Source organism: Camelus bactrianus, chromosome 2 (assembly GCF_048773025.1).
Source record: "Camelus bactrianus isolate YW-2024 breed Bactrian camel chromosome 2, ASM4877302v1, whole genome shotgun sequence".
Taxonomy (NCBI): Eukaryota; Metazoa; Chordata; class Mammalia; order Artiodactyla; family Camelidae; genus Camelus; species Camelus bactrianus.
In genome coordinates this window covers 60,288,969-60,314,346 of record NC_133540.1, presented here as the reverse complement: position 1 = coordinate 60,314,346, position 25,378 = coordinate 60,288,969, and the positions used below count along the sequence as shown (strand labels likewise).

Here is a 25,378-nt window from a genome sequence, read left to right as displayed (position 1 = left end):
GCTGTGTTTTTCCAAAGCCATCAAAGCAGAGAGTGTCTGTAATTAAAACAGTGTACATATTGAATTTAAACACTGGCTGGTTTTTAGTGAAACTAATTTAAGGCACGAGAGAAGTTCAGAAGTATAATAGACAACTCTTAAGGGGTTATTACAATGGGCTTTGAAGAAATGGCCACAGAAAAGAAGGCAAACCCCCCCTAGTAATGGGTGACGTTTGCAGGGATGAATTGCTATGATTACAGAAAGAAAGAAAATTAAAGATTATCTTCTGTAGAAAAGTTGCAATTTTCAGAGGCCACATGAGTAAATGTCCTGCTGAATAACCAGGCTACAGATACTCATCACGGGCGCTCTGGGACCATCCTCGCTAATCAGCACCCGTGTTCAGTTGTCGAGACCTAAGACCTCTCCCCGAAGCATCCTCCAGCTATCAGTGCCTGGACTGCGGTTCAGTAAAACAAACACAAATCACTTTGCTTGGCTTAGATGACGTGGTGCGCTAGAACAGGAGTCTGAGCTGCATTTTCAGTGTGGTTCTGCCAGGGGCTTTGAGTGCTCTTTAGATTTTTTTGTGGTTACAAAGCCATTAGATCATCTACCTGTCTCCTTTGCTGCTGACACTGTAGAATGTCCTCAGTGACCAAGAGCAATGGCAGACCCGTGTATGCTGGAACCTCTTGCTGTCGGAAGGTGTCTGACCTAGTCATTGATGCCTGATACCACTTGTCACTCGCTGGATGTGATCATAAAAGCCCCCGCAGTGATAGGCTCTGGGTGAAATCCTCTGCTGTCAGTTTCCCCCTCCTCTAGCCTCTGGTTTACTTTAAGTCCTTTGCTTACAATTGGCTTCAACCTACCAACCCAAGCTTTGGTTTGTAGTCACAAAATTTGTGTTCTAAAAATTGTGTTTAGATAAATGTTGACCTAGTTATTAGGACTCACATGAAGTGATTTAGCTTTTCAAATCCATTTTGCCACAGGAACGTTGGGCCAGCATAGCTACATTCCTTTCCCGGAGAAAGTGCCCCTCTCATCCTAGCCATAGGTGTCCAAAGGTCTTCTCTTCTAAATTGAAGGGGTGGTGTGGAGGGTAAGGTTTCTGGTTTGGCAGCAGCCAAGTTGGGCTCTCTTGTACCTGATTTATTTTTGTGGGAAGTGGTGTGTGGAGGTCACAGTTTGAAGAACCCTTGAACACTGAACCCTGTCTGCTTTGGCTGTTCTGACTTATGCTGCTTCTCTTAGTTTTCTACATCTTCAATTCTACATCCAGGCATAGCATGGAATGGGTCTGAAAAAGGAGGGCATAGCTAGGGGCGGGAGGGTAATAGCACATGCTTATTAGCATGCACAGGGTCCTGGGTTCAATCTCTCGTTCCTCAACTGAAAAAAAAATTCAGTATTTTAAAAAATGATAAAGTTACTGCACCATTTAAAAAAGAGGAACGAGTCTTAAGTGATGTGTGATGGGGGCTTGATGAAATAGAACAGAACTAGAAAAAAAATCCATTAATCCCACCTCTCTCACTGTTATCCTCTCTTCCCCAGTTTGCCCTCCACCCTCTTCTTTAATTTCTTTTCTTAAAGTTTTGTTTAGCGTTTATGCTGAGCATGATCTGACATCGTAAGATAGCAGTGACAGAAGTGAGGAGTGAAGGGCTGAGAAAGTAGAGAAGGAGCAAGAAGACCTCGCTCTGTTCTGTGAAGTCACATTGAATCATGCTATCAGAAATCTCCATACGCCATCACTGCTGAGAGGAAGAGGGGAGAAGAGAATGTGTAGCAGCGTTTTAGCTCCTGGTTGGTTTATGCCTTTGGATTCATCTAACCCCAGATAAAAGGGGTTTAAGTGTTTCTGCCCTTAGAAAATTTGAGTGTTGAGTTGGGAATGGGTGAGTGGATAAAAAACATTATTATGGTTTTGAAATGAAGAATAATGTGTCCTCTTAAACTGGGAACACAATGGTCAGAGGGAGTATATGTACCTTTTTATTTGATCTCAGTGTTGACAGTTGTTTGTACCAACCCATGACGAGAAATTCCCAAAGGTCTGTGGCTGATCTGTGCATGCTATTGTCCGCATCAAGTGCACATCCCATTTTGTGTGGTTTGTAGGCTGCCTTTCCTGAGGGGCACTTTATGTGAGTCCTGCAGCTCAGTCCTCAGCCCTTATCTTCCTTGGGTATGAGTCCTTTGCTGCCTTCTAGATCCTGGCTTTTCAAGGCCGGCTCACCTGATTCTTGGTTTTGCCACCAGGGTTGGTCTCCGCCAACTTTTGAAGAAGGTTACATTTCTTTGAAACCTCCAGCTTCTCCCTCAGCCCTCTAATTCAGTTGCACGGCATTTTCTGTTGCAGCACCTTATTCTCCACCAGCAACCAATCGTGGTGTGTTTGCCCTTTTACAAGGGTCACCTGAATACCAGAAAGAAATTCCAGATCCATGAGGGTTTTATTGTTTTTTGTTTTTTTTTAAATCAGGGAAATTTTAGGCAAGGAATCCTGCCCCAATTCCTGTTGTACTTGATAGGATGGTTTTCCATCTGCTTTGGAGGCTGACTTCATTTGTCTGCCCCTAGGCTGTCTTCTCACCCATCTGTACACATCTTACCCTCCTCCGCCACTACACGTCCCCCTGGACAAGACACTGCCCGTCTTCACCACCAACTGCGGCTGGCCTGGCCGTGCTGCAGGCGCCAGTTGCCCAGAAGGTCATAGTTGAGTATGAAAGGCAGTATATCCTGCAACTATCCCCCCAGGTCCCAAATGAACAGTAAATAATGGGCTTTCTAGATTTCTCTTCTCGTGTGTACTCTTACTCCATTTTATTTCTGAGTATCACTCTTGATTTTCTAAACCTATTCACTTGGTACAGACTGATCTGGAAGCCTGCATCTGGCCCCTCAATGTTTCAGTATTCCAGTTTTCCAAGTATTGCAACTCAGTCCACGACTCCTTCCTGTGAACTCACATTTTAATGGAATATAGGCTTTTGACCTTTGCCTCACACGCCCTCCCTAGCCCATCCTGGTTGCCCATCCCTCTTGATGGCTTCCTGGGGCTTCTCCACCTTTGCGCAAGGAAGGGAGCTCTGTCCTCACCCCCTTCCCACAGCACACAGGTTATTGCTTTGGGAGATGTTTCTCCTGATCAAAGCTACTCATTTTAAAGCTGCCGGTACGTCCCTAATCCATCACTTTCAAACCTATTTAAATTATTTAATGTATTGCAACTCCTCTTTTTAACTGTCAGTGTGTTGATCAGATGTTAATGTGGCAATATGCACATGTTAGGCTGCCCACTTAACACAGGGTCTGAACCCACGGTAGAATATTAGTAATGTGGAGTGCAGCCGAATCAAATAATAACTATCCAAAACCCTGACTTCCCTCTGCAAAGAGGAAAGAAAGGAGCTTTGATTTTTTAGTGCATAACTGTAGTGAAGTCATTGGTTATTAATATTTTTAAAAGCTTTGCCCAAGGACACACCACCACCAAAATGTATTATTAGTAGCATATTGAATAATTTAAAACATGTCACTAAAAACTGGCCAATACAATGAGTAAAACTCAGTTTGAGGAGCTTCCTCTCTTGCATTCTCTGACTTTTTAAGTAAAAAAAAAAATCACAAACTGGCGACCTTTCTAAATATCACACAAAGTAGGCTGAAACGTGATTTTGTCAGATTGTAAATTTTCTTCCTGACCTTCTTGTGTCATTCAGCTCAATGGAGACTCTCAGGCCAAAGTACAGCGGATTCTCCGGTTGATATCTGGTGGTGGGTTGTCCATAACTGGATCGCATATCCTGTGCGGAGATTTCCTTTTCAGTGGTCACACAGTTATGCTGACGCTTACTTACTTGTTCATCAAGGAATGTAAGTAGTAACTCATTCTTGCTGTATTGATGGCTGACGTGGGTGGGATCCCTAGGTCCTTATTCTGTTGGAATTGATAGCTATGAAAGTGTGTGTGTGTGTGTGTGTGTGTGTGTGTGTGTGTGTGTGTGTGTGTGTGTGTGTTAATCATGCTTAAGACTTCCCCTGGCTTCTGGCTAACATTTAGCATGCCTCCAAAATGCCTCCCTCCTCCGTTAGTACTTCTGAAGGTATGAAAAGCCATTTTAATGTTGGAACTGAGAAGAACAGTTGTTAAGTTTATTGTAAAAAGAATCAGCGTGTTCCAGAGTCAAATGGAAATGACTTTTGAATGAAACGTCCTTTCTATGGAACGTCCATTCCAAGTACTTCAGTTAATGTTCCCCCCCCAAAATGTTTAAAATGTTTCCTTGTCCCACTTTATTGTGATTTCCTCATTTTCCAGTACCTTCTATGCTTTAATAGGCATCTTCATGGAACATTTTGCCAATACTGACCGTTTTCTTCTTGAAAAGCAACATGGAGATGAGACTGTGAAGTATCTTTCCATGTTTACATACTTAATTTCCATTACGCAAAATTGCTGTGTATCCTGGCTGTTTTTGTGGGGCTGGAAGAACGTTCATTGTGGGGGAGGTTGTGCTTGGTTTTAGCTGCCTAGCAGGTCCGGTTCTTGTGCATTTCTGAGGTTTTGTATATTTAGGCCCATTTTGTCAAAATCTTTTAGGAGTAGTAATGCTTCTCCCTCCATTTTTACCAACCTGGTCAGTAGCAACCTTCATGTTTAATTCCAAGATACCCCATACCAGTGTTTTTTGTTTTTGTTTTTGTTTTTTTAAGGCTTATCTCAATTCTCTTTACTTTTGCAGCATATTGTAAGGGAGGTCTTGGGCAGAGACCAGGCCTCCCCTCTCTGTCCTTCTTGGTTATTCCTGCTTTCTTCCTTCTTCTCTGGGCCTGTCATTCATCCAAATGGGTTCAGGCCCATCAGGGTTTATCTTCCAGGGGTACAGAATTGAGTTCTTGCCCCATGGATTATCCAGGATGATAGGTTTTAATTCTACTTTGGGGGCAATATGAGAAAGAGTTGAGATTCTCTGTAGTAGATGAAGTGAGTCTGTTTTTAAATTTGGAAGATGACAATTGTGTATCTCTTAAATTGTCTTCTTTCTAAATGCTACATACACACTTTGAGTAGGGAGAGCCACGTGTGAAGTGTTCACCCTGCATCACACTGCCTGACTTTAAGGTGAGGGGTCTTCTGCACCTTGCCCCTTACTTCATTTCTGTTCTCACATGACTGGGGAGGTTGTGGAGGGGAGGAACCCAGGTCTGTCTGTGCACCAGTATGCCGTCCTTAAATTTCAGTCTTCTGAAATTTCTTTTTTTTTCCCCCCCTTATTTATATATATATTGAAGTCAGGTTGATTGGCAGTGTTGTGTAGTCCAGGTGTACAGCAAAGTGATTCAGTTACAGATTCTTTTCCATTATAGCTTATGACAAGATGGTGAATACAGTTCCCTGTGCTATACAGTAGGTCTTTGTTATTCATCTATTTTATACACTGAAATTTCTAATTTCTGATACCTAGTTATTGGCTCTGGGTGGTGGGTGGAGTGATTTATGTGGTTTGTGATTCTGACTCTAACTTTCGCTGCTGAGAGTTCCACCTGTGTGTAAGATCCATCACTTTCAGTCCAGAGGTCCATTTAGGTTGTAGAATCTTTTCTCTAATCTGTGGATCATGGAAAGCTTATAGAAGATGAGGATGATGGTAGGGAGGAGCTGCCTGTTAGAATGAAGCTCCTGTGGGTGAAAACCAGACTAATGAAGAGAAAACACTCCAGGAAACAGTGAGTTTTATAAAATAACCGAAGACCAGGTGATATTACCAATAACAGCACACAGACGTTGTATTTACTCTGCCAGGTCCCTATTCTAAGCCCTAGATGCAAATTAACTCATTTAATCCTTGCAGCCACCCCATAGGGGAAGCACTGTTTTTCTCCATTTTTCGGAGAGGAAACTTAAGCCTAGAGAAGGTGAGTGAATGAGCCCCAGCCCACAGTTAGTAGTGGGAGCCTGGGGCGTGCAAACTCAAGCAGGCTGACTTCAGAGGTTTTGCTATCACTGTCTTGGCTCTGTTTAGAATTTTTGGAAACCCAACTTGTCTGATCTTACAGAATTGCTAAGGAATAGTCTGAGTATATTGCTCATTACTGTTCTTTTACCTCACAGCAATAGCAGGGCCACCTCGTGATTATTTTTATACTTAATAAAGGCTAAGCAGGATGTAGAAACATTTTCTTCCCAAGGTACGATTTGGGCTGGAGGCTTTTTAAATTGTGTACATTTGCATAAGGCAAGGAAAGAATTACATTCTACTTTTCCCAAGTTTTGGTGAGAAACAAAACGGCAGATCTGTAATGCTTGATACAAACCCAACTTTAGAATCAGTTCTGTATGTAAACAGAGCAGTCCATATTTATGCCCGTTTCCTATGCAATTAGGAAAAACAGTCACCTTCTAAATTATACCATGTGTTGTTCTGAGTAAGCCGTGGTTGCCGTGGTTCCCGTGGTTCCTTTGAACAGTCAGCTTCTAGAATTAGATGCATCATTTATATATTTTTTGCTTTCCTGCCTTTTGATCATTTAGACTCTCCTTGTTTACTCTGTCGTCATGAGGGGATTCGAATTTAATCTTAAGAGTAGATGAAAACATGGGACTGGGGTCATTTTGTGGGTTAACAAGAGAGGGTTTTACACAGTTGTGCAAATATTATCACTGGGACCTAGGTTCCTTATAAAATTAGCCTGGAGAAATCAATCTAGCTCTTGGCACTAAATGTCTTGCTAGTCGAGAAAACTTTTTTTTTTCTACCTTACTGCTACACCAAGTCCATTGTCTCTATTATTCACTGACGTTAGGGCTAGGATCCCACACAGACAGTGGAGTTCATTAATAATTGTGTCATCATGTCTCAGCTCGAGGTTATCACTGTGAGTAGAAGGAGAGAGCAGAGAGGATTACCGTTTCGCCATTTCTATGTCAAAATAGTTTATATTAAATCTGTTCTTTGGGCCATCTGGTGTTCTCAATCAATGAGCCAGTGGTCCAATGTGGTAGCATAACAGAGGATAGATACATTTTTTATGGGAAAGCAGTGCAGGGGCTTCTGGCCCCTCCTAAAACCTCATGTTCAACTCCACGAGTAGAAAAATGACCATTCAGGCCACCTCCTCACTCCCTACATACTCCAGCTTTGCTTCTTGTGGATAAACAAATACAAAATAGCTCTGGTTCGCTCAAACATTTTGAACTTTTAAGGTCAATACCAGATGACCTGTAAGGAAGGGAAGCAGGGCTGATGTGAGATTTCGGGGCTGGGTGAGGGCTGTGGTGCTGGAGAATGCCTATTGAGCAAAATCTCCAGATTTCTAAATGTTACTTCCATTTTTAAACTTCAGAGCCTAACAGAACAGTTATGGGGACTGGATCTGGCCCCTCAGGCTACAGGAGTAAGGCCTCCCCCAGCTATGAAATTCTCTGCTTCTGTGAGTTATCCTCTGCCAGAACCTAGTGGCAGGATGAGCCAAAGGAGAAACAAGTTACATATTCAAAAGTAGAAAATCAGACTTTCAAGTGCAAATGTGGGTTTCTCATCTTACTGTTCCACTTGGGACCAAAAGAGCAACCGCTGTTTTACCAAAAAATGTTTCATTTAAATGACACCCGGTTTGATATTTCATCTAAAGTTCTGGAAATGAATCTTTCTGTTGTTCAACCATGCTCCCACACTTGAAAGTAAATATCACTATAAAAACAGTTAAATGTGAAATTTCAGTTTATTATGTTATTAACTTTGTGAGCGAATAAAGCTTTAAAAAGAAAGTTGTTAAAGAAAAAGAGCAGTTGTCAGAGGCGAGCTCTGGTTCCGTTCACACCTGTGTCATTACCATGTGTGTGGGAAGGCGGTGGGGCTTGTGATCATCTTTAACCTGATGAGCGCTTTGGTTCTCTCATATGACCAATCAGTGCTGTGAACTTCTTAGTGACCTTGCTGGGTAAGGCTCAGATCCCTACGTGAGTGGGCGAGAATCCTAAGCTTTGCATAGGAAGGGTCTTACTGTTGCTATTGGCCATAACAGTATAAAATTGCTGAGAATCAAAATATTGCCAGCCACAATGCCATTTTTCTCCCTGTGGAGAAATCAAAGTAAGTTTATGTAAGACCCGAAATCACTCTGACTTTCTCACTCCACCCCGTTGTGCCCCCATATTTTCATAGACAGCTACCTTTTCTTTTGACCCCTACTGTTTTTCTTTCTGGTGGGGTCCGTACGTGAGCCAGTGTGAGCCCCTTCCAGCCAACCCAACGTGAAACGTTTCTCTTCCTTCTTAGACTGTGTGTGTATCTCGTGTTACCAGCCTCCCCAGCCGTGACTGTTCCACCTGCCCTCAGCGGTGCGCCCTCCTCCCTCCCTCCCTCCCTGAGCAAATCCCGGGCAGTTCTCAGTGACTCATTTTGGGTTATCCATTTTCTCCTTCAGTGACTTCCTGGCCTTAGACTTTCCTAAGGCCTTTAGGTTAGACTGTCATCATTCATCTCCTCTCTGGGAGTCGTGTATTAACCCTGTGATTTTTCTGCTGTCCAGACTCGCCTCGTCACTTCTGGTGGTATCATTTGATCTGCTGGCTGCTGAGCGCTGCCGGGATCATCTGCATCCTCGTAGCACACGAGCACTACACTGTCGACGTGATTGTGGCTTATTACATCACAACACGGCTCTTTTGGTGGTATCATTCTATGGCCAATGAAAAGGTGAGAGCAGTGACATTATCCTTGGATAATTTCTTTTCTTTCAATGCTGTGGACCCTTTTTCACACGGGGGTTTCTGATAGCTTAATGGGAATCACTGCTGTTGCTGCCTAACTGTGTGGTTTGGGTCAGTTCGCTTAAATTTATAGTAATGACAGCCTCTTAATGAGTATCAAAGATATAAGTGGCGTTTAAGGGTAAAGATGCCGTATAATTATAGAGCTCGAATTCAACTCATTTACAGGAGAATTAAAATTCAATGAAAATCTAGGAAGCTGCTTTGTAGAAGCATTTGTGGTGCAGCTAGGTAGGACACTCCCTGCCCTCAGAGTACTTCATTCTGAGAAAAGATGGCAACTGTTTTAAAAAGTTGGGCAGAACAACTTACGAGTAACTGGTTTCGGTACTCCTTCTGGTGATACCGTGCTCTCTGCCTTCCCTTCTCGTCCTTTCCTTATTTGTTTCTGCTGCCTCCGGTTCCCAGACGACTTCTTTTCTTCTACCATCATTCCGAAAGAGCTGGCTTAGCTGCCGTCTCTTCTGAGAAGCCTTTTCCAACTCCTGCTCTCTGCCTCTAGTCCCACGTGGGAATGATGCCTTCTCTGTGCCATCAAGCCCTAGCGTGTGTCCTTGTTGTAACAGAGTTAGTCTGTGTGCTATGACTGACTTATCTTGGGATGGTCTTACCATATTGTGTGAGGCATATCATGTTTGGAGACTTTGTGCACAGCTGAAATATGTCATTCCCCCCAGGATCTAAATCCAATTCTCAGTTAGCAGTGTCCACTAGGAAATGCCCTCTCTATAGACATTGTTGTCTTTGTGGCTCTATTTCCTATTCTTTCGTCTCCTATGTCCGTCTTCCTCCTTACACTTCATCTCAATGTCTAGTGATGCCACTGAACCAAAATTTTCACCTTTCCCCTTACATACGCTCAGCCTTGTGGGCTCTCCTTCCACTCTTCCATCCTCCTTGACCCCATACGTAGACCTGACCACTCGCACATCCTACAGATTGTCCCTGGAGAGCTCCCACATCCATCCTTGAGTCTCCATTCTTACTGGAATTGCAGGCAGAAGATTCACCTGAGCCACAGAGAGGAAACGAATGTGGGGCGGGTCCTGTCAGAGTCAGGGGAAGAGGCGCAAAGAGTCATTGCCTTGTGGTCCCCATTCGGGTGCTTCCCTTGTTAAGTTACAGCGAATGACAATTCAGAAAAAAATTATATTGCAAGTTATGAAAAACGTGTCTCATTTTATTTTTTTCCTACCTTTTACAGAACTTGAAGGTGTCTTCACAGACTAATTTCTTGTCTCGAGCATGGTGGTTCCCCATCTTTTATTTTTTTGAGAAAAACGTACAAGGCTCAATTCCTTGCTGCTTCTCCTGGCCACTCTCCTGGCCTCCCGGCTGCTTTAAATCATCCTGCAAGAAGTATTCGCGGGTTCAGAAGATCGGTGAAGATAATGAGAAGTCTACCTGAGGAGCAAAGCAAAGGCATCAGCTCTTACACCAAAAGAGTCATTGCTGTAACCAAAGGTATAGTTTTTTTTGTTTTTTATTTTAGGAGAACTGACTGGTAAATGAAGAAGTGGACCAAATTTTGTGCAAATGCTTAGAAAGATGAATGAAGTATTACCTTTTGACTGGTTTTCTATTCATCCTGAGAAAGTTACATTCTCCCGTGGCTCTTCATTCATTGGTGACAAGCCCTCAGTCTGGGAGTTTACTAATGAGCTTGTTAAAGAGGTGCCAAAGAACATACTACTCCTTTCCTCATTCTTTCTCCACTAAAGCGCTCCACTTCAGACTTTTTTCAGGATTTTTTTTCCCCCTCCAAGGTCAAAAGAATTTGTTAATGTTTTAAATAAAAATATCTGGATATATACAGCTACTGTGTAAATAGAATCACCTGATGTTGAGAGTGGTTTTTAGCATTAGCCCTACCGGCGAGGGGGCGATCCACTCACTGGGCCGTGAGTGGACTTCGGGTGAACGTTGTTTCCTCCCCGTCGAGGGGAAGGTCAGGGTCAGGTCTGGGAATATGCACTGCTGCTGCTCCCAATGTACTGTGTATCACTTTTACTTTATTCTTTTTAAACTGATAATTTTATAATTTAAAAAAAAGCTTTAAAATAATATAAAAGTATTTGGCGCACCCCACATGTGTGTAAATATTTCATTGTAAGATCTCTGTGACAGACACACAGGGAAACATGGGGTGTTCCTGCTAGGAATGGTCTCATGCACACGCTTACCTGCTGTCTGCCTGGTAAATTGGCACCTGTACCCCCAGGGCAGTGGACTGTGTAGCTCAGGCTGAAGACACGTATGTGTGTGAACTGATGCTCATGCCCTTTGGGGAACAAGCCCGTGTTTTTCTCCCAGGTCATGCCCTATGTGAGATCTGTTTTAGAGCTGCTCATTGGAACTCACAAATACAATTGGTCACATTTCACTGAAAACCATTTCTTCCTAGTTACATTGAGCTTTGTGGAAGAACCAAGATAGAGTCCAAAAGTTTAATGCATCCTCGCCTTTTGGTAAGAGACTTAGCCTCTTATATACTGGTCCTAAGGACACATACCACAATTGAGTAATTTTACTTTGACCCTGAAATGATACCACGGTGCTGCACTATAATCTACGGCTGGAACCCATGTATTAGACAGTTACAGCTACTCAGTAAAGGGGAATAACTGTTTCTAAAGTTCTTTCAGGTGATGCAAAAAAAAAAAAAAAAGGATTAAAAAAAAATCTGACCAGATTTAGTACATTGATTAATGCTGTTGAATCTTTTTGATAATTCTTGGCTTAATTTCTTTAGACTTCTAGTAACCTTAGAAAAAGATTCAAGGTTACAAAATCATTAACACTAGTCAGAGGGTGGAGAGGCCAACAGGGGTGGAAGGGAGGCAGTTACATTTATATTAAAGGTGAAAACTCCCTCCACTTAGAATGAAAACATCCCTCGATTTGTCCTTGTAAATGAGTGAGCCCAGATCTGGTGCACAGAGCTGACCTTAAATCGTTTAAGAGAAGCACAATACAGATCTATTCAGAAGGGTCATCGTCCTTTGGTGCTAAAATTCTGTATACGTTTTCAGTATGGTTCTTTCTCCATGTGAAAAAGAAACACTAAAGGTTGAATTCAAAGGCAGAAAGAAAGACTAATCTGGTTACATTTAAAACAAGAAAGCAAATCCTAAACATCCTGGGCAAGCTTCGAAATGCAAGAAGTTTTTCTGGTATTTATTATTAAGTAAACCAGTAAGAAACGTTTGTGTAGCTTACCTGATGTGTTTAGCCATAAGGCTACATAATTTTCACTTATTAAATATTGACATGTGATAGAATGGTGTGTTCTTCTTGAAAACACTGATTTTAAATTTCTGCTAATTGTGAAAAGAAATATCTGGCACTGAGGCCCAGGTTTTGCTCTCCTAATACTGGTATATTCCTTGAGCCTCTAATTCAAATAAAACAACCTGATATATACCTTAGAGCCTTATTCAACTGCATCTTGGGTAACCCAGTCCTCTGCAGATTGAGGAAGGAAAGGTGTATAAGCTTTGAAAATCATAGTGTATTGATTGCTGGAGATCCTTGAAAACAGTTTAAACCTTGCATTTTAGTCAAGTAATCTAGTTTTTTTTTAAATAATACTATCACCTTTTAAAGAACTTTAAAAACATCCATGACTCCACGTGTAGACACTATTGCTCCTGTGTTCTTTGCACATACATGTCATAGCTCTCTAATAAATGCTGTGCAAGCATGTGGTATGAAAATAAGGGGGCACATATCAAAGTTTCAAGATGGGAAAATATGAGAAGTATCAAAGCATATACATTTAGGAAAGCAGACTTGAAGTTCAACCCAACATGCCACTTTGGGATATAAAACCTAATTACTAGACTTGCTGTGGTGATTATTTCACAATATATACAAGTAAAAAATTATTATGTTGTATACCTAAAATTAACATAATATTGTATGTCAGTTATACCTCAATTAAAGAAACCAAACAATTACAAGCTTGCCTTTTGAAACAGTAAAATTTTGGAGCTCCTTTTTCTTGCTAACCAAGATACAAGATCTTATCTATTATCCTTGTTTTTGTAATCCAGTGCTCCTGTTACGAGCCTTTTCTGTGATTTAGTCCTCTGTGCAATATCTATAATAGATATATTTCTATAAATGATGCATCATTTAAAAAATATTCTTTCAAATGGAAATCCATTCCTTTCAGATTCTAATTTTTGAGCTCCCCTGCTAGCTCGGAAAATAAAGCATTCTTCCCCATTCAGTTCTACCCAAAGTAATTTTGAGTTTGTTATTTAATTTACTGGCATCTTGGGAAACATGTTTTTCTGTGGAAGGAAGGCTCTTGTGAGTGAGCCCAAGTTTCTAGTCTTGGTTGACACTTGGATGATGCTGCATAAGGTTCTTTGCTGTATACCAGTGCCCCCTTGTGGAAATATGTTATATAACTTGGAACACAAACGCAACTTTTTAAAGGATATTTTCAAGTTTTTAAAAGGCATTTGTTTTTTATTATTTTTGCCAATAATCTGAAAGAACCACAAAAAAGGAATTATTTTAAAAACATATTAAACCTTTCCCAAAGGGAAAACGTGCTTAGATCACAGGGAGTTGTAATTCTAATCTTTTATCCATTTGATCAGAGAAAATATGCAGACCATTTTTACCTCTCACCATCACAATCATTAATGTCTCCCTTTATAACTACCTATACTTTGTTTATTTTGAAACACCAAGTTTCAAAGTCCTACATGTTTTTTTTTAATATGCTAGAACTCATGCAGTTTCTTTTTTAATTTGAAAGTTCACATCTTGTTCCTTGCATATTTTGAACATTTCTTTTTAAATTCTTTTATGTTGTTTTTGTTTTGCACTGTAAAACTGATTAAAAATTTAAGCTGGTCTTAACACACTCACTTCTGTAGTGTAAGGAAGTGTGAGAAGGAATTTAATAAATGAGTTTACATGTTTAAATCAAGTATATTATAATTAATATGCCATGTGTTGAAGGCTTTTCTATTTGTGTGTTTAGAGTCCTGGTGTTTTTTTTTTTTTTTTTTTTAATGTCATTGTGTTGCAATAATTTAACTCCTTTGACTTACTTGCTAAAAATATTTCTTCTATTAAGAAGTGCTCTTGACTTCAATACCTGAACACTAAAAATCGTGTCAAAAGGTACCCAAAGATAATTTTTTATACAGATACACACCTTATAAATTCTGATTTATATATAGCTGTGTTCTAAATGAATCATGAATGAGAATAGTTCTTTATTGTGAAATTATTTAAAACTTCCTTTAAAAGAAAAAGAAGAAACTATAAACTTAAGGTAATCTAGTTGCCAAGTTGGGATTCATTATTTAATTTACCTCCTATGCAATGATTAATGCTGCAAAATGTATGGTTATGTTATATTATATTCACAAAAGAAATATTATTACAAGGTTTGAGAGGTAGCCAACTGCTTTCTTTTGGAAGTTTACTGTACTGTTTCAGTGTGTTAAGTGCCTTGTTGTAAAGTAAAATTTTAAGTGTAGAATTCATTATTTTCCTGACATATATTTTTCATTATGATATATACTGTATATTATTGTAATAGTTTTATTAAATGCTTATGTTTTAATTAAATATGTAAATTTCAGAAGCTCTTTTTCCTACCCACCAGTACTTTAGTCATTGGTCTATCATATGGGATTTGAATTCAGGTTCCTTTTTTTTTTTAAAGAGGAAATTATCTTAGTTTAGAAATATGTTTTCCATGCTTGTGCTTTTGTGTTTGTAAAAACATTTCAGGAGGAATTTAGGAGTGTAACTACAGTTTGTACTTGAAAATGCCATTTTACATTTACATTTTAAGTGCCTAATTGTTAGTTAAAACTAATTTATGTTTCTATTCTAAACAGAATATGTCTACTTGGTTTCTAATCTCTTTGGCTTTGCTTTAATAAAAAAAAAAAGCAAGAGCCTATACTTTGTATTTATCCAATAAACCACCATGACATCGAGTCTTTTCAAAATTAGTATTACTATTTCTTACAAATTAAAAAATTTAGTTTTCTTTAAAGATTTTTTAAACTTTAGTTTAAAGTACTCATTAAAATCACATGAGGGTTATTTTCTTCAAGAACTTTTTTAAATAAGTTGATAACCTTCAATTAATGGAACACTAAGTAAACTGGAGTGTGTTGTTTTTTCTGCTCTTGGATTTAAGGTTCAAAATAATTCACAACCATATAAAATCACTCATGGAGAAAAAGAAAATCAGTTACACACCCCATGATTCTGATTCTCATTGTTCACAGAGGGACAAAAATCATTCATTCTTCCAGGAAAGCAGAGTCCTTTCTGTCAGTCAATTCTGAAAGAAATATCCTCTTCCTTCAGAAGAGGGGCACCAGGGTAATGTCCTCAACTAGACTTCAGTAGTCGTTGCGACAGCGGATTGCAGAAAGTTGTTTTTGGAAAGATGAAGGCCTGGCCCTCAAAGACAAATTTAGTAAAAGCAACTTGGGGGGAGGAGGGGATGAGGATAAGGTAATATGGTTCAAAAAGCAAGTTGATGGATAATCCAAGTTTCTTTGAACTCTCTGGAAATGATAGAATATAAATCACAAGTCTTTCTGCCACCTCCACCCAGGCCTGGGATGAAAAGCCTGTCCTATCCTCCTATTTGAAACACTGGTGTGTTGATTTTGCTGGCCAGAGCCCAAAGACTGCCCTGATCTTGAATGCATTATATAATGGAACTAAGGTGATACTTCATTAACCTTGACATCGAACATTTATTTTCTTCTAATAAAGTATATAAGAACATCAGAAACACAAGACCAGGTTACTCACTGATGTAAGTTGGATTGTATCAGTAATGGATTCTGTGCTACTGTGTGTCTCTACGTGGCGTGTTTAATTCATGTGTGAGGCATCGCATTTTTCAGTTTTCATGCTTGACATACATTCTTTCATCTTCACAAAACCCCACGAGGTAGGCAAGGAAAGAGTTGGTGACCAGTATTGTGAGATGAAAGAGCTCATGAGTGTTGGAGTTGGAACCTGAATTTCATTTTCTCTCTTTTGCTGCCTCCCTGTCATAATTGCTCTGGTCACCATCACAGGTTGTTAGAGGTTTTGTTGTTACTGTTGCTTGTTTTTCAGGGGAGTTTATTCCCTTATCATCCAATTAGTTGATTAGGAGGGAAACTAGTCCTTGAAACAGGTTCTTTATCAAATGCTACTGACTTTTCTTACAGTTGGAATTTACTGCGTTTCAGAGGGAAGAAAAGTCAGTGCTCCTAGGGTAAAATGACCTTGAAAGCAAAAGAGTCCCCAAGTGTTTGAGCTTACAAATTTGTTAGAATAAAGCAAACTCATTGCAGTTCTCTTGTTAGCTAGGACGTAGTAATGCACCTTTGCCTTTCTTACACAGGTTAATGCGGGGGTGGGGGGGGGCGGGCACCACAGTGCACCAGGCTTCATTGCTAAATGTAACTCTCTCAGAAATTATTCCTGAGGGAATATCAAAAGGAGGAGAGGTACAATGACCTGCCTTCAAAGGATAGCAAAGCTCTGAGGAAATGAAACAGTCTTGGGAGTCATTATAGTCTAGGCTGACTCTGGGCTCCCCAAAGGACCAAAGTGAAGCCATAGGATTGTCTGGTCCAGGCATGAACTGGTGAGTTCTCGGTGCTAAAAATCTGTCCAACATGTGTGCTTGCTTCTGGCCAAGTTTCTGAGCACACTTTGCTTCAGTTCTTATATCCAGCATTTACCTCTTTTTCTTCCTAAGTTCCTTAAGTGATGTGTGTATTTGGGTAAAGAAAAAAGCCACTACTTTTGAGAAGCTACCACAGGTCAGGCATTGCCAGTTGGGGGTCCTCTTATTTAACACCAGGTGAATCTCATTATGCTCTTTTTCCAATTGAGGGAACTTAGACTGGGAGAGGAAACCAGGGGGCAAGGAGCCCACCTCGCACACTGATGGCTGCCCAGGGGTGCCAAAGCCCATCATTTCCCCACTGCACCAATGTGATGGAAGAATCACCCCAAGTGCGAGGAATGAGGGAGAGGAAGAATTGCCTCTTCTGTAAAGTTCTGGACAACAGGTTTCGTGTTGCTGAGAGCAGAGTTAAGGAGTGCTTGAGCTCGAGCCCTGTAAGGTTCTGTGCCCCATATTCAGCAGATTTCCTGTCTCCATGTGAACTCTGGTCCTTTCCTCTGTAAATCTGCTCTAAGTCTGCGTGCCCCGCCACCGATGTGTGTGGGGAGGGGGCAGAGCCCTGTTGCCTGGCATCCCTCTCCTTTCATCACACACCTGCTGCCTGAAGCCAACGGCAGGGGTTCTGACTCAGCGAGGAGACCAAGCCCCAGGGCAAACACCTGTGGTCCCCAGGCACTCAGGTCTTTGCAAGGAGGAAATGATACTTTTGAACATCTTTTGTGTTACATCTGGTCTGTTTCCCAGGCCATGGTTTGAAGGGATTGTTCACATTTGCCGCTGAGGGAGAGACATTTACCTAAAGTCCTCACCAGTTAGGGCTGCTGAATGCCGTGAGCTGGGTGGCTTTAACAGCAAGCATGTCTTTCTCACCGTTCTGGAGGTTGGGAAGTTTGAGACCAGGGTGCCAGCATGGTCAGACTCTGGTGAGGGTCCTGTTCTGGGTTTTCTCATACGTTGAGGAGAGAGAGCTTTAGTCTCTCTTCTTTTAAAGACACTAAACTTGTCCCCTCCATCTAAACCTAATTACTTCCGAAAGACTGCACCTTCTAATATCATCCAGTCAGTGTTTCATCATATGGATTTGGGGGGACACAAACATGTAGTCCATAACATCTGGGTTTCTTGATTTTATACAAATAGATCTTTTTGGCAAAGTACACTTCATAGTGCAAAGCCTTAAGCTGTTTTGGTACCGTGGTTCTTCATAATCTGTGAACCCCATCCATGCAAGGCACTTTCCAACTGCTTCCACGAACAGCGCCCTCTATCGGCGTCGGGCTGCTCTCATTCCTGTGCTCTGTACTGCCGAGCTCAGTCCTATGAGATGGGCTTGCCCAACTCAGACCATCGCCTGCCTCCTGAAGAGGGCAAGGTAACAGGATGGCCCTGTCCTCTTTGGGTTTGAATCTCAGTTCTTCCAGTGCTGGCTGGATGTGGAAGACCTTAAACAAGTTGCCTAACCTCTTTGAGCCTTGGTTTCTCTATCTGTGGGATGGAAATAATAGTCCGTGTCTCACAAAATTACTGGGAAGACTAAATGAAAGAAATTGTTATAAGATAAATGTTCAAAAAGTGTTAGCCAAATTCAACTAACAAATATTTTAGGTACCATAGTTATAGCTCTGAAATTATTCATCTTTATCCAGCTCTTGCTTGTCCTGAAAGTTCAGCTGAAGTCTCATCCCCTAAAAGGTTTCCCTTACTTCTCCAAATCTGAATTCTTCCTCAGAAAATGCATACAAACGAATTGTCAAAATGTGAGATACACTCACTGCTTTTAAGTTTAAAAAAAAATGTCCTGTTTCCATACCAAATTAAAGTTCCTTAAGAGAAAAGATTGTCTTAGTATTCCTTCCAGTGGCTAATAAAGTTCTTATTACATACATTTGTGGAATGAGTATTTTTTAATGCCGTCTTTTGTGTTTGGATTATTAACAGAATTTGTGGAGATCTGATGGAAAGGAGACTGCCCATCATGGCACCAAATAATTTGCTTTAAAATAACTGAAGCACTTACCAAACTATAAGATGTTTATAACTTGAAACTGTTTCAGTAGCCATCATATCATATGTATTTTTTTGATATTTTTAGACAAAAATATGGATTGAAAAATAAAGGCTGAAGTGGAAAATCCAAAGACTTTGGACCAGCCCCTAGGTTTAATTCCTAAGCAAGTTACTCACCTTTCTGAATCATCATGTCCATCCCTTCTGTAAAATGAAAGTGAAGAAACCTACCTCCCAATGTCATGGTGAGAGTTATAGATAATGTATAGTAAAACATTTGATACTACCTGACTCATTAATATATGATAAAGTCTAATCAGAAAATAAATTCATGGGAGTTTGAAACTTTTTTTTTAATTCTTATTTTTTATTGAAGTGTAGTCGATTTACAGTGTTAGTTTCAGATGTACAGCAAAGCATTAAAACTTTAATTTTATTATAAGGGATTTTAGAATTTTTACAGTGTAAGAATTTAAGAATTTTCTACTTAGTACAAGACACATATTTGTCGTGCAAGGTTTTGGATTTCAGTTGAGAACAATGTCAGATATTTAAGCTTATGCTTCCAAAGACCCCACTCTGTCTACCTTCCCACTTTTTGTACATTAATCGGGCACATGAATTGTTCTGCTGTATCTCTCCAGAAATATCCGGAAGTGTGAGTGATGAATTGCTAGTGTGGAAATAATTTTTTCTAATGGAAAAGGACAATTCATTCAATAAGGTAAACCGTGGCTCACCCTGACCCCACTGCCCTTGACCATGGGATTAAGAGTTATTATTTCATCCCAGTCATAAATAGCTACAGCTGGTCCTTCCTAGTGGGGTTATATGTCTGATACAATGTTGAACTACCAACAAAGTTACTAGATTTCACCAGTAACTAATCTAGTGTGCTGACTTTCGAGTGACTTGCCTATATACTGGGGGAAACACTAGAGTTTTGGCAAACCCCAAAGGGTCTTGGGATTAAATCACATCAAAGGCAGTTAAGCTCAAAAACAGAAAAAGTTTTTCAAGGCTGTTTCGCTATACAACAGCCCTCCCAAGGAAGTGAATGAGAAATATATTGCAGAAGTGATTTAAAATGAACTGTCTACAGAAACATTTACAAAATTATGAGAATTAACCAACATACTCTTAACCAACAGGTCAAGGAGTCACAAGGGAGATTTGAAAATACTTTGAGACAAATGACAATAAAAACAACATACCAAAATGTGTGGGGTACAGTGAGAGCAGTGCTGAGAGGGAAAGTTATAGTTATAAATGCATACATTAAAAGAGGAGAAGGATCTCAAACCAATAACCTAACTGTAGATCTCAAGGAACTAGATGAAGAACAGCAGACTAAACCCAAAGCTAGCAGATGGAAGGAAATAAAAATTAGAGTAGAGATAAATGAATAGAGGATAGAAAAACAATAGAAATCAACGAAACCAAAAGTTGATACTTTGAAAAGACCAACAGAATTAATAAACCTTTAGCTAGATTGACTAAGAAAAAAGAAGGCTCAAATTACTAAAATCAGAATGGAAGTGGGGACATTTACTACTTGATTTTACAGAATTAAAAAATTTATAGGGGGGAGGGTATAGCTCAGTGGTAGAGTGCATGCTTAGCATGCATAAGGTCCTGGGTTCAATCCCCAGTACTTCCTCTAAAAATAAATAAACCTAACTACCTCCCTTCCTGCCAAAATAAAAATAATTAAATAATACAATGACAAATAAAAAAAAACTTTCCTTTAAAAAAATTTATAAAGATACTATGAATGATTATAAGCATATTGGATAACTTAGATAAAAGGGACAAATTTCTATAAACACAAAGCCAAGCAGCACTGAATTATGAAGAAATAGAAAGTCCAAATAAACTTTTAACTTATAAGGAAAATTGAATTAGTAGTAAAAACCTCTCAAGAATAGTCCTGGGCCAGATGGCGACATTGATGATTTATACCAAATGGCACGTTAATATATACAATCAGCACATGAAAAGCTCAGCATCATTAGTCATCAGAAAAATGTAACAGCCACAATGAGATACCACTTCATAACCATTAGGATAGCTATTAGGAAAAGGAAAAAACAGCAAAATAACAATTGGTGATGCGGTAGAGAAATTGAAACCCTTGTCATTGCTGATAGAAATGTAAAAACGGATACAGATACTGTAGAAAAAATTTGGTCATTCCTCAGAGTTGAACATGGGGGTTACTACGTGATTCAGTAGTTCCACCCCTAGATATATACCTGAAAGAACTGAAAGCCGAGGCTTGAGCAGGTATCTGTGCACCAATGTTCATAGCAGCATTGTTCACAATAGCTGAGAGTGGAAGCAACCCAAAGCGTCCATTGATGGATAAGTGGATAAACAAAGCGTAGTATATACATACAGATGGTCCCCAACTTAACGTTATTTCCATTTAAGATGTTTTGACTTTATGAAAATGCAAAATACCTTCAGCAGAAACCACATGTCGAATTTTGAATTTTGACCTTTTCCTGGGCTAGTGGTGGGCAGTGCCATACTCTCCTGTCATGCTGGGTTGTGGCAGCGCCACAGCTGGTCAGCCAGGCAGTCATGGGGATGAACAATCAATAAGCTTAAAACCATTCAGCACCCTATTCTGTTTTTCACTTTCAGTGCAGTATTCAGTAAATTACATGAGATACTCAACACCTTATTATAAGATAAGCTTTGTGCTAGACGGTTTTGCCCAACTGTAAGCTAATGTAAGTGTTCTGACTACATATAACGTACGTTAGGCTAAGCTATGATGTTTGGTAGGTTAAGTGTATTAAACGCATTTTCAACTTAATGATATCTTCACCTTAGGATGGTTTTACCAAGATGTAACCCCATCAAAAGTAGAAGAAGATCTGTGCAATGGAATATTATCCATGAAAAGGAATGAAATCCTGATATGTGCTACAACAAGGATGAATCTTTTAAACATTATGCTAAGTGATGTAAGCCAGACATGAAACAAATGTATGATTCTCAGTATCTAGAATATGAAATACAGAGAGACAGAAGTTACCAGGAGCTGGAGGAGGTAGGGAGTTATTGTGTAATGGGTACAGTTTCTGTTTGAGATGATGAAAAAGTGTGTGTGTGTGTGTGTGTGCGCGCGCGCCTGTACTTTTGTTCTACGTAGAATAGCCTTAGTACCAATTCAAGTTCTTGGTATTTATCCTACTAAAAGAATCAAAGATGTATATATTACATTGTTGTTCATAATAGCAAAAACATTGAAAACAGCCTGTGTTGACAACAGGGTATTGGTCAGATAAATTATGAAATATTCCTACACCATGGACTAGATTTTTAAAAGCCCAGAAGTCAGCAAATAATGGCCTGCCGGTTAGGTCCATTTGCTGTCTTTTTCTTTAATGTCTTTTTTTATATATAAATAAAGATTTATTGAAATATAGCCATGCTCATTTATTTACATATTGTCTACAGCCAGTTTCCGGTTCCTGTGTCAAAACTGTATGGTTGTGACAGAGAACAAATTGCCAGCAAAGCCTAAAATATTTACTGTTTGGCCCTTTACAGGAAAATGTTGCTGAACCCCTGGCCTAGAATATAGTAATTAAAAATGATTTGTGGGAGGACAACATGGAAATTGTTAATGATATATTAAATAAAAATATTGAAATAAATAAAAATATAAAGATTAAAAATAGAGATATATGGAGAAAAAGACTGGAAGGATACATACAGAAATAATACTGATTATTATTTCCTCCTTTACAGTTTCTTGCATTTTCAAGTTTTCTACAAAAACTATGTACTGCTATTTTTAAATCAGAATAAAAAATTGACTTTCAAATATCTGGTTCACACTTTAAATGGGTGAATGGTATGGTATGTCAATTTATATTCCAATAAAGCTGTTAAAAAATTAAAAATTTTTAATAAATTACAAAAAAAACTGGTTCGCTTTGAGTATGTTTTTGCATAAAGGAAAGAGTAGGTAAACTTTCAATGTCCTTTCTAAATCATGATTCTTCATGAGACTTGGAAGTGAGGCTTCATTATCAGGCAAAGGGCCAAATGATCACTGGCACCAGGAAGTAAAAACCCTATGCTTTGTTGAGGCAACCAGCTTATCCTTTACCTTATCAGTGTACTTTATTTTTGTCAGATTTTATTGACTAAGCATGTTATTAATCAGGGGCCAAGTTCAAATTCCTGAGAATCTTCTTAAGAGGGCGAATGTTAGGGACTGGAGGAATTTCAGGCTCCTTATGTTAAGCTCTCTCATTTTACTCCATGAAGAAGAAAAAAGAAAGGTTAACAGCCTGTCCATGGCAGTCCAGTTAGATCTGGGCAGACTCCCTTGTGGTTTCCACACTGACTCCTGCATAATAAGTGGAAGTAAAAAAGGAGGAAGAAAGGAACAGGGATTCGAATGCTTCAGCTTGCAGAGGAATCAGTCAGGAGCCGGGCACCATTATGGCCATGCTGATTGTAAGAGGAAGATTATGTTTATTTCTTAAGAGGAATGTTACTCTTTAACCACTTTCTCTTCTATCCTTCTTTATTTACATTCTAAACTACTAGTCACTGTTGTTATAATAACAATATGTCACATAATGGATAATGCAGGCATACATTTCAAAATAGGTAGCTAAGTCTTTTTACTTCACTATGTCTTCTACCAGAATATTGGATTTTTTTCCCCATCTGTTCTACTGAGATAAAATTTACGTAGAGCAAAATGCACAGTTAGGTTTTGACAAATGCATACGCCCAAGTAACCAACAACCCGATGAAGATAGAAAACATACCCACCACCCCAGAAAATGTCTCATGTCTCTTCCTGGTCAGTCCTGCCTTCTGTTCTGAGTATCTCACCATGAGTTAGTTGTGCCTTTCGAGAACTTCTTATAAATGCAATTATTCAGTATGTATTCTTTCATGCCTGGCTTTTTCACTCAGCATGTTGTTTTGAGATCATCATGCTGTGAGGTGTATCATAACATATTCCTTTTTATTGCTGAGTAGTAGTCTATTTTTACAAATATGTCACAGTTTCCTCCCCCTACCTCTTTTATTGGAGGACACCTGGACTGTTCCCAGATTTGGCATTAAACAAAAATTTGTTCTGATCCTGGCATCACTTTGTCAAAATAAAAAGTTTTGGAAATTGGATTTTGTTACTTTTGAGATTCTGCCTTCCACTTATATTTTTTAGGGTCCTCCCTTCCTTCATCTCCTCTTCAGGAAAATCATAATACTTTCAGCTGGAGAAGAATGAATGGGTAATATTGAATATGGGCAAATTAATTTTTTCATCATACAAGGTCTAAAGGCTGAATATAGAAAACAAATTAATATTCTGGCCAGTCTCACAGTCTAATTTTGGAAAGGGAAAGTAAAAATGCAAGGGGTGCAAAGGAGGTTGGCAATAGCGCCAACCCTTAGAGTTTAAAGCATAATCAGGGCCCCACTGATAATTATTACAATTACAGCTTGTACTTATCAGGCCTCAACTAAATGCTAGACATTGTGCTAATTACTTCATCTAATCCTTACGCTCGATGTAGGCACATTTGTCATCTCAATTTCATAGAGGGCACAGGGATGCTCAAGAGTACATAAACAAGTACCTAAACGCTATATGTAGAAGAAACTCAAAGGAATATATATGAAGCAAATCATAGGAACTTAAAGGAAATGAAGGGATTCATTTTGAAATGGCTAGTGGAGTTGTACAACTAAATAGTATAAATAGCATTTCAACTTTCTCTTTTCACTGGTGTTTTGCAGACTCTTCTTAAGCCATAAGCCCTCTCTGTTCATGCTCACTGACTCTGAATGGGACTAGGGTGCAGCATTTACCTCCCAGAGAATTATAAACCAGCTAGACAACTGTAGTTTTACAAATAGAGTAATTTAACACCACTCTTGATAACATAATAATAAGTACTTATTTATTTTGGATATACTGTTACCGACAATTTTAGCAAAAATCCATGTACAGCAAGAAGGACTTCAATGGGAAATCAAAGGGTAAAATTATCTTGGGGGATTCAATTAAAAATACATTTTTTTACTTAATGATCTTCTTGTCTTCCTTTCCCTCTCTCCCCACCCCAAAGGTCTTTTAGTATTCTCTTCCTTTACTGCTACTGATTATTATATTATTCACCCACTTAAATAGGGAGGATGGAGCAGAAAGTATTCCTTTCTCTGGCAAGAAAGCCCTGAACATTATTTGGGACAAAATTCAGCCCATAACACTTCCTATCTGCATCACAGAGCTGTTAACCTAAACAAGATAATTATTTAGAAAAACAATGTGAATTCAATTATATCCCGTACAAGAGGGTGTCTGTTAGGGTTGTTAAATTAGTCACCTAGTCTTCAACTATTTTTAAGTCATTTGTGAATTTAAGTTGCTTGTCAAGTCATTTGTGAATTTAAGTTGCTTGTCAGGAAACATGTTAGTGGCTACTATCTTCAGAGAACAGGCTACAAAGACAATCAGATGACATGCTGAAGATCACACCTGCAAATAAGTAGTTCAAAATTTTGTTAATTCTCTAAATTCAAAAAAAAACAAGAAAAGTAATCTAACAATTAATGATTAATTATAGAAGATATGAGGTGTGTTTTTTGGTAAGCTGAATTTATGAAGAGCATGGCAAATATAGGATTAGAATAGAGTAGATTTGAAATTTAGCATATCCCACTGGAATCATTTGTTAAGAGAAAAAAATGGGATGACCACAGAATGAATAAACGGGGCCCTCTATGCTTTGGTCTCTTTTATAAGTACAGCATGGTGTTCAAACTTTCAATGTGTGAAGAAAAATAAAAAGGATTAGAAGACCGGAAACAAGCAAATTTGTTCATTATGATCAATTAAATTGACTTACATGAGACTGATCTTTCCA

At 39.2% G+C, this 25,378-nt stretch overlaps 1 protein-coding gene across 10 annotated transcripts in view; it reads left to right on the top strand.

Moving 5' to 3' along the window:
- SGMS2 (sphingomyelin synthase 2) overlaps window positions 1-18,813 on the top strand; it is an 82,382-nt gene extending 63,569 nt beyond the window's left edge. For 9 of the 10 annotated variants that reach the window (XM_074342705.1, XM_074342704.1, XM_074342658.1 and 6 more), the window contains 3 exons: window positions 3,720-3,873; window positions 8,533-8,699; window positions 9,978-18,342. In XM_074342705.1, the coding sequence (XP_074198806.1) occupies window positions 3,720-3,873; window positions 8,533-8,699; window positions 9,978-10,181 (525 nt within the window). In that variant the 3' untranslated portion in view covers window positions 10,182-18,342. Of the gene's footprint in view, window positions 1-3,719; window positions 3,874-8,532; window positions 8,700-9,977; window positions 18,343-18,549 lie in introns of those variants that run through there. The other variant, XR_012499455.1, reaches the window with a different exon arrangement.
- The last annotated feature ends 6,565 nt before the right edge of the window (window positions 18,814-25,378 follow it).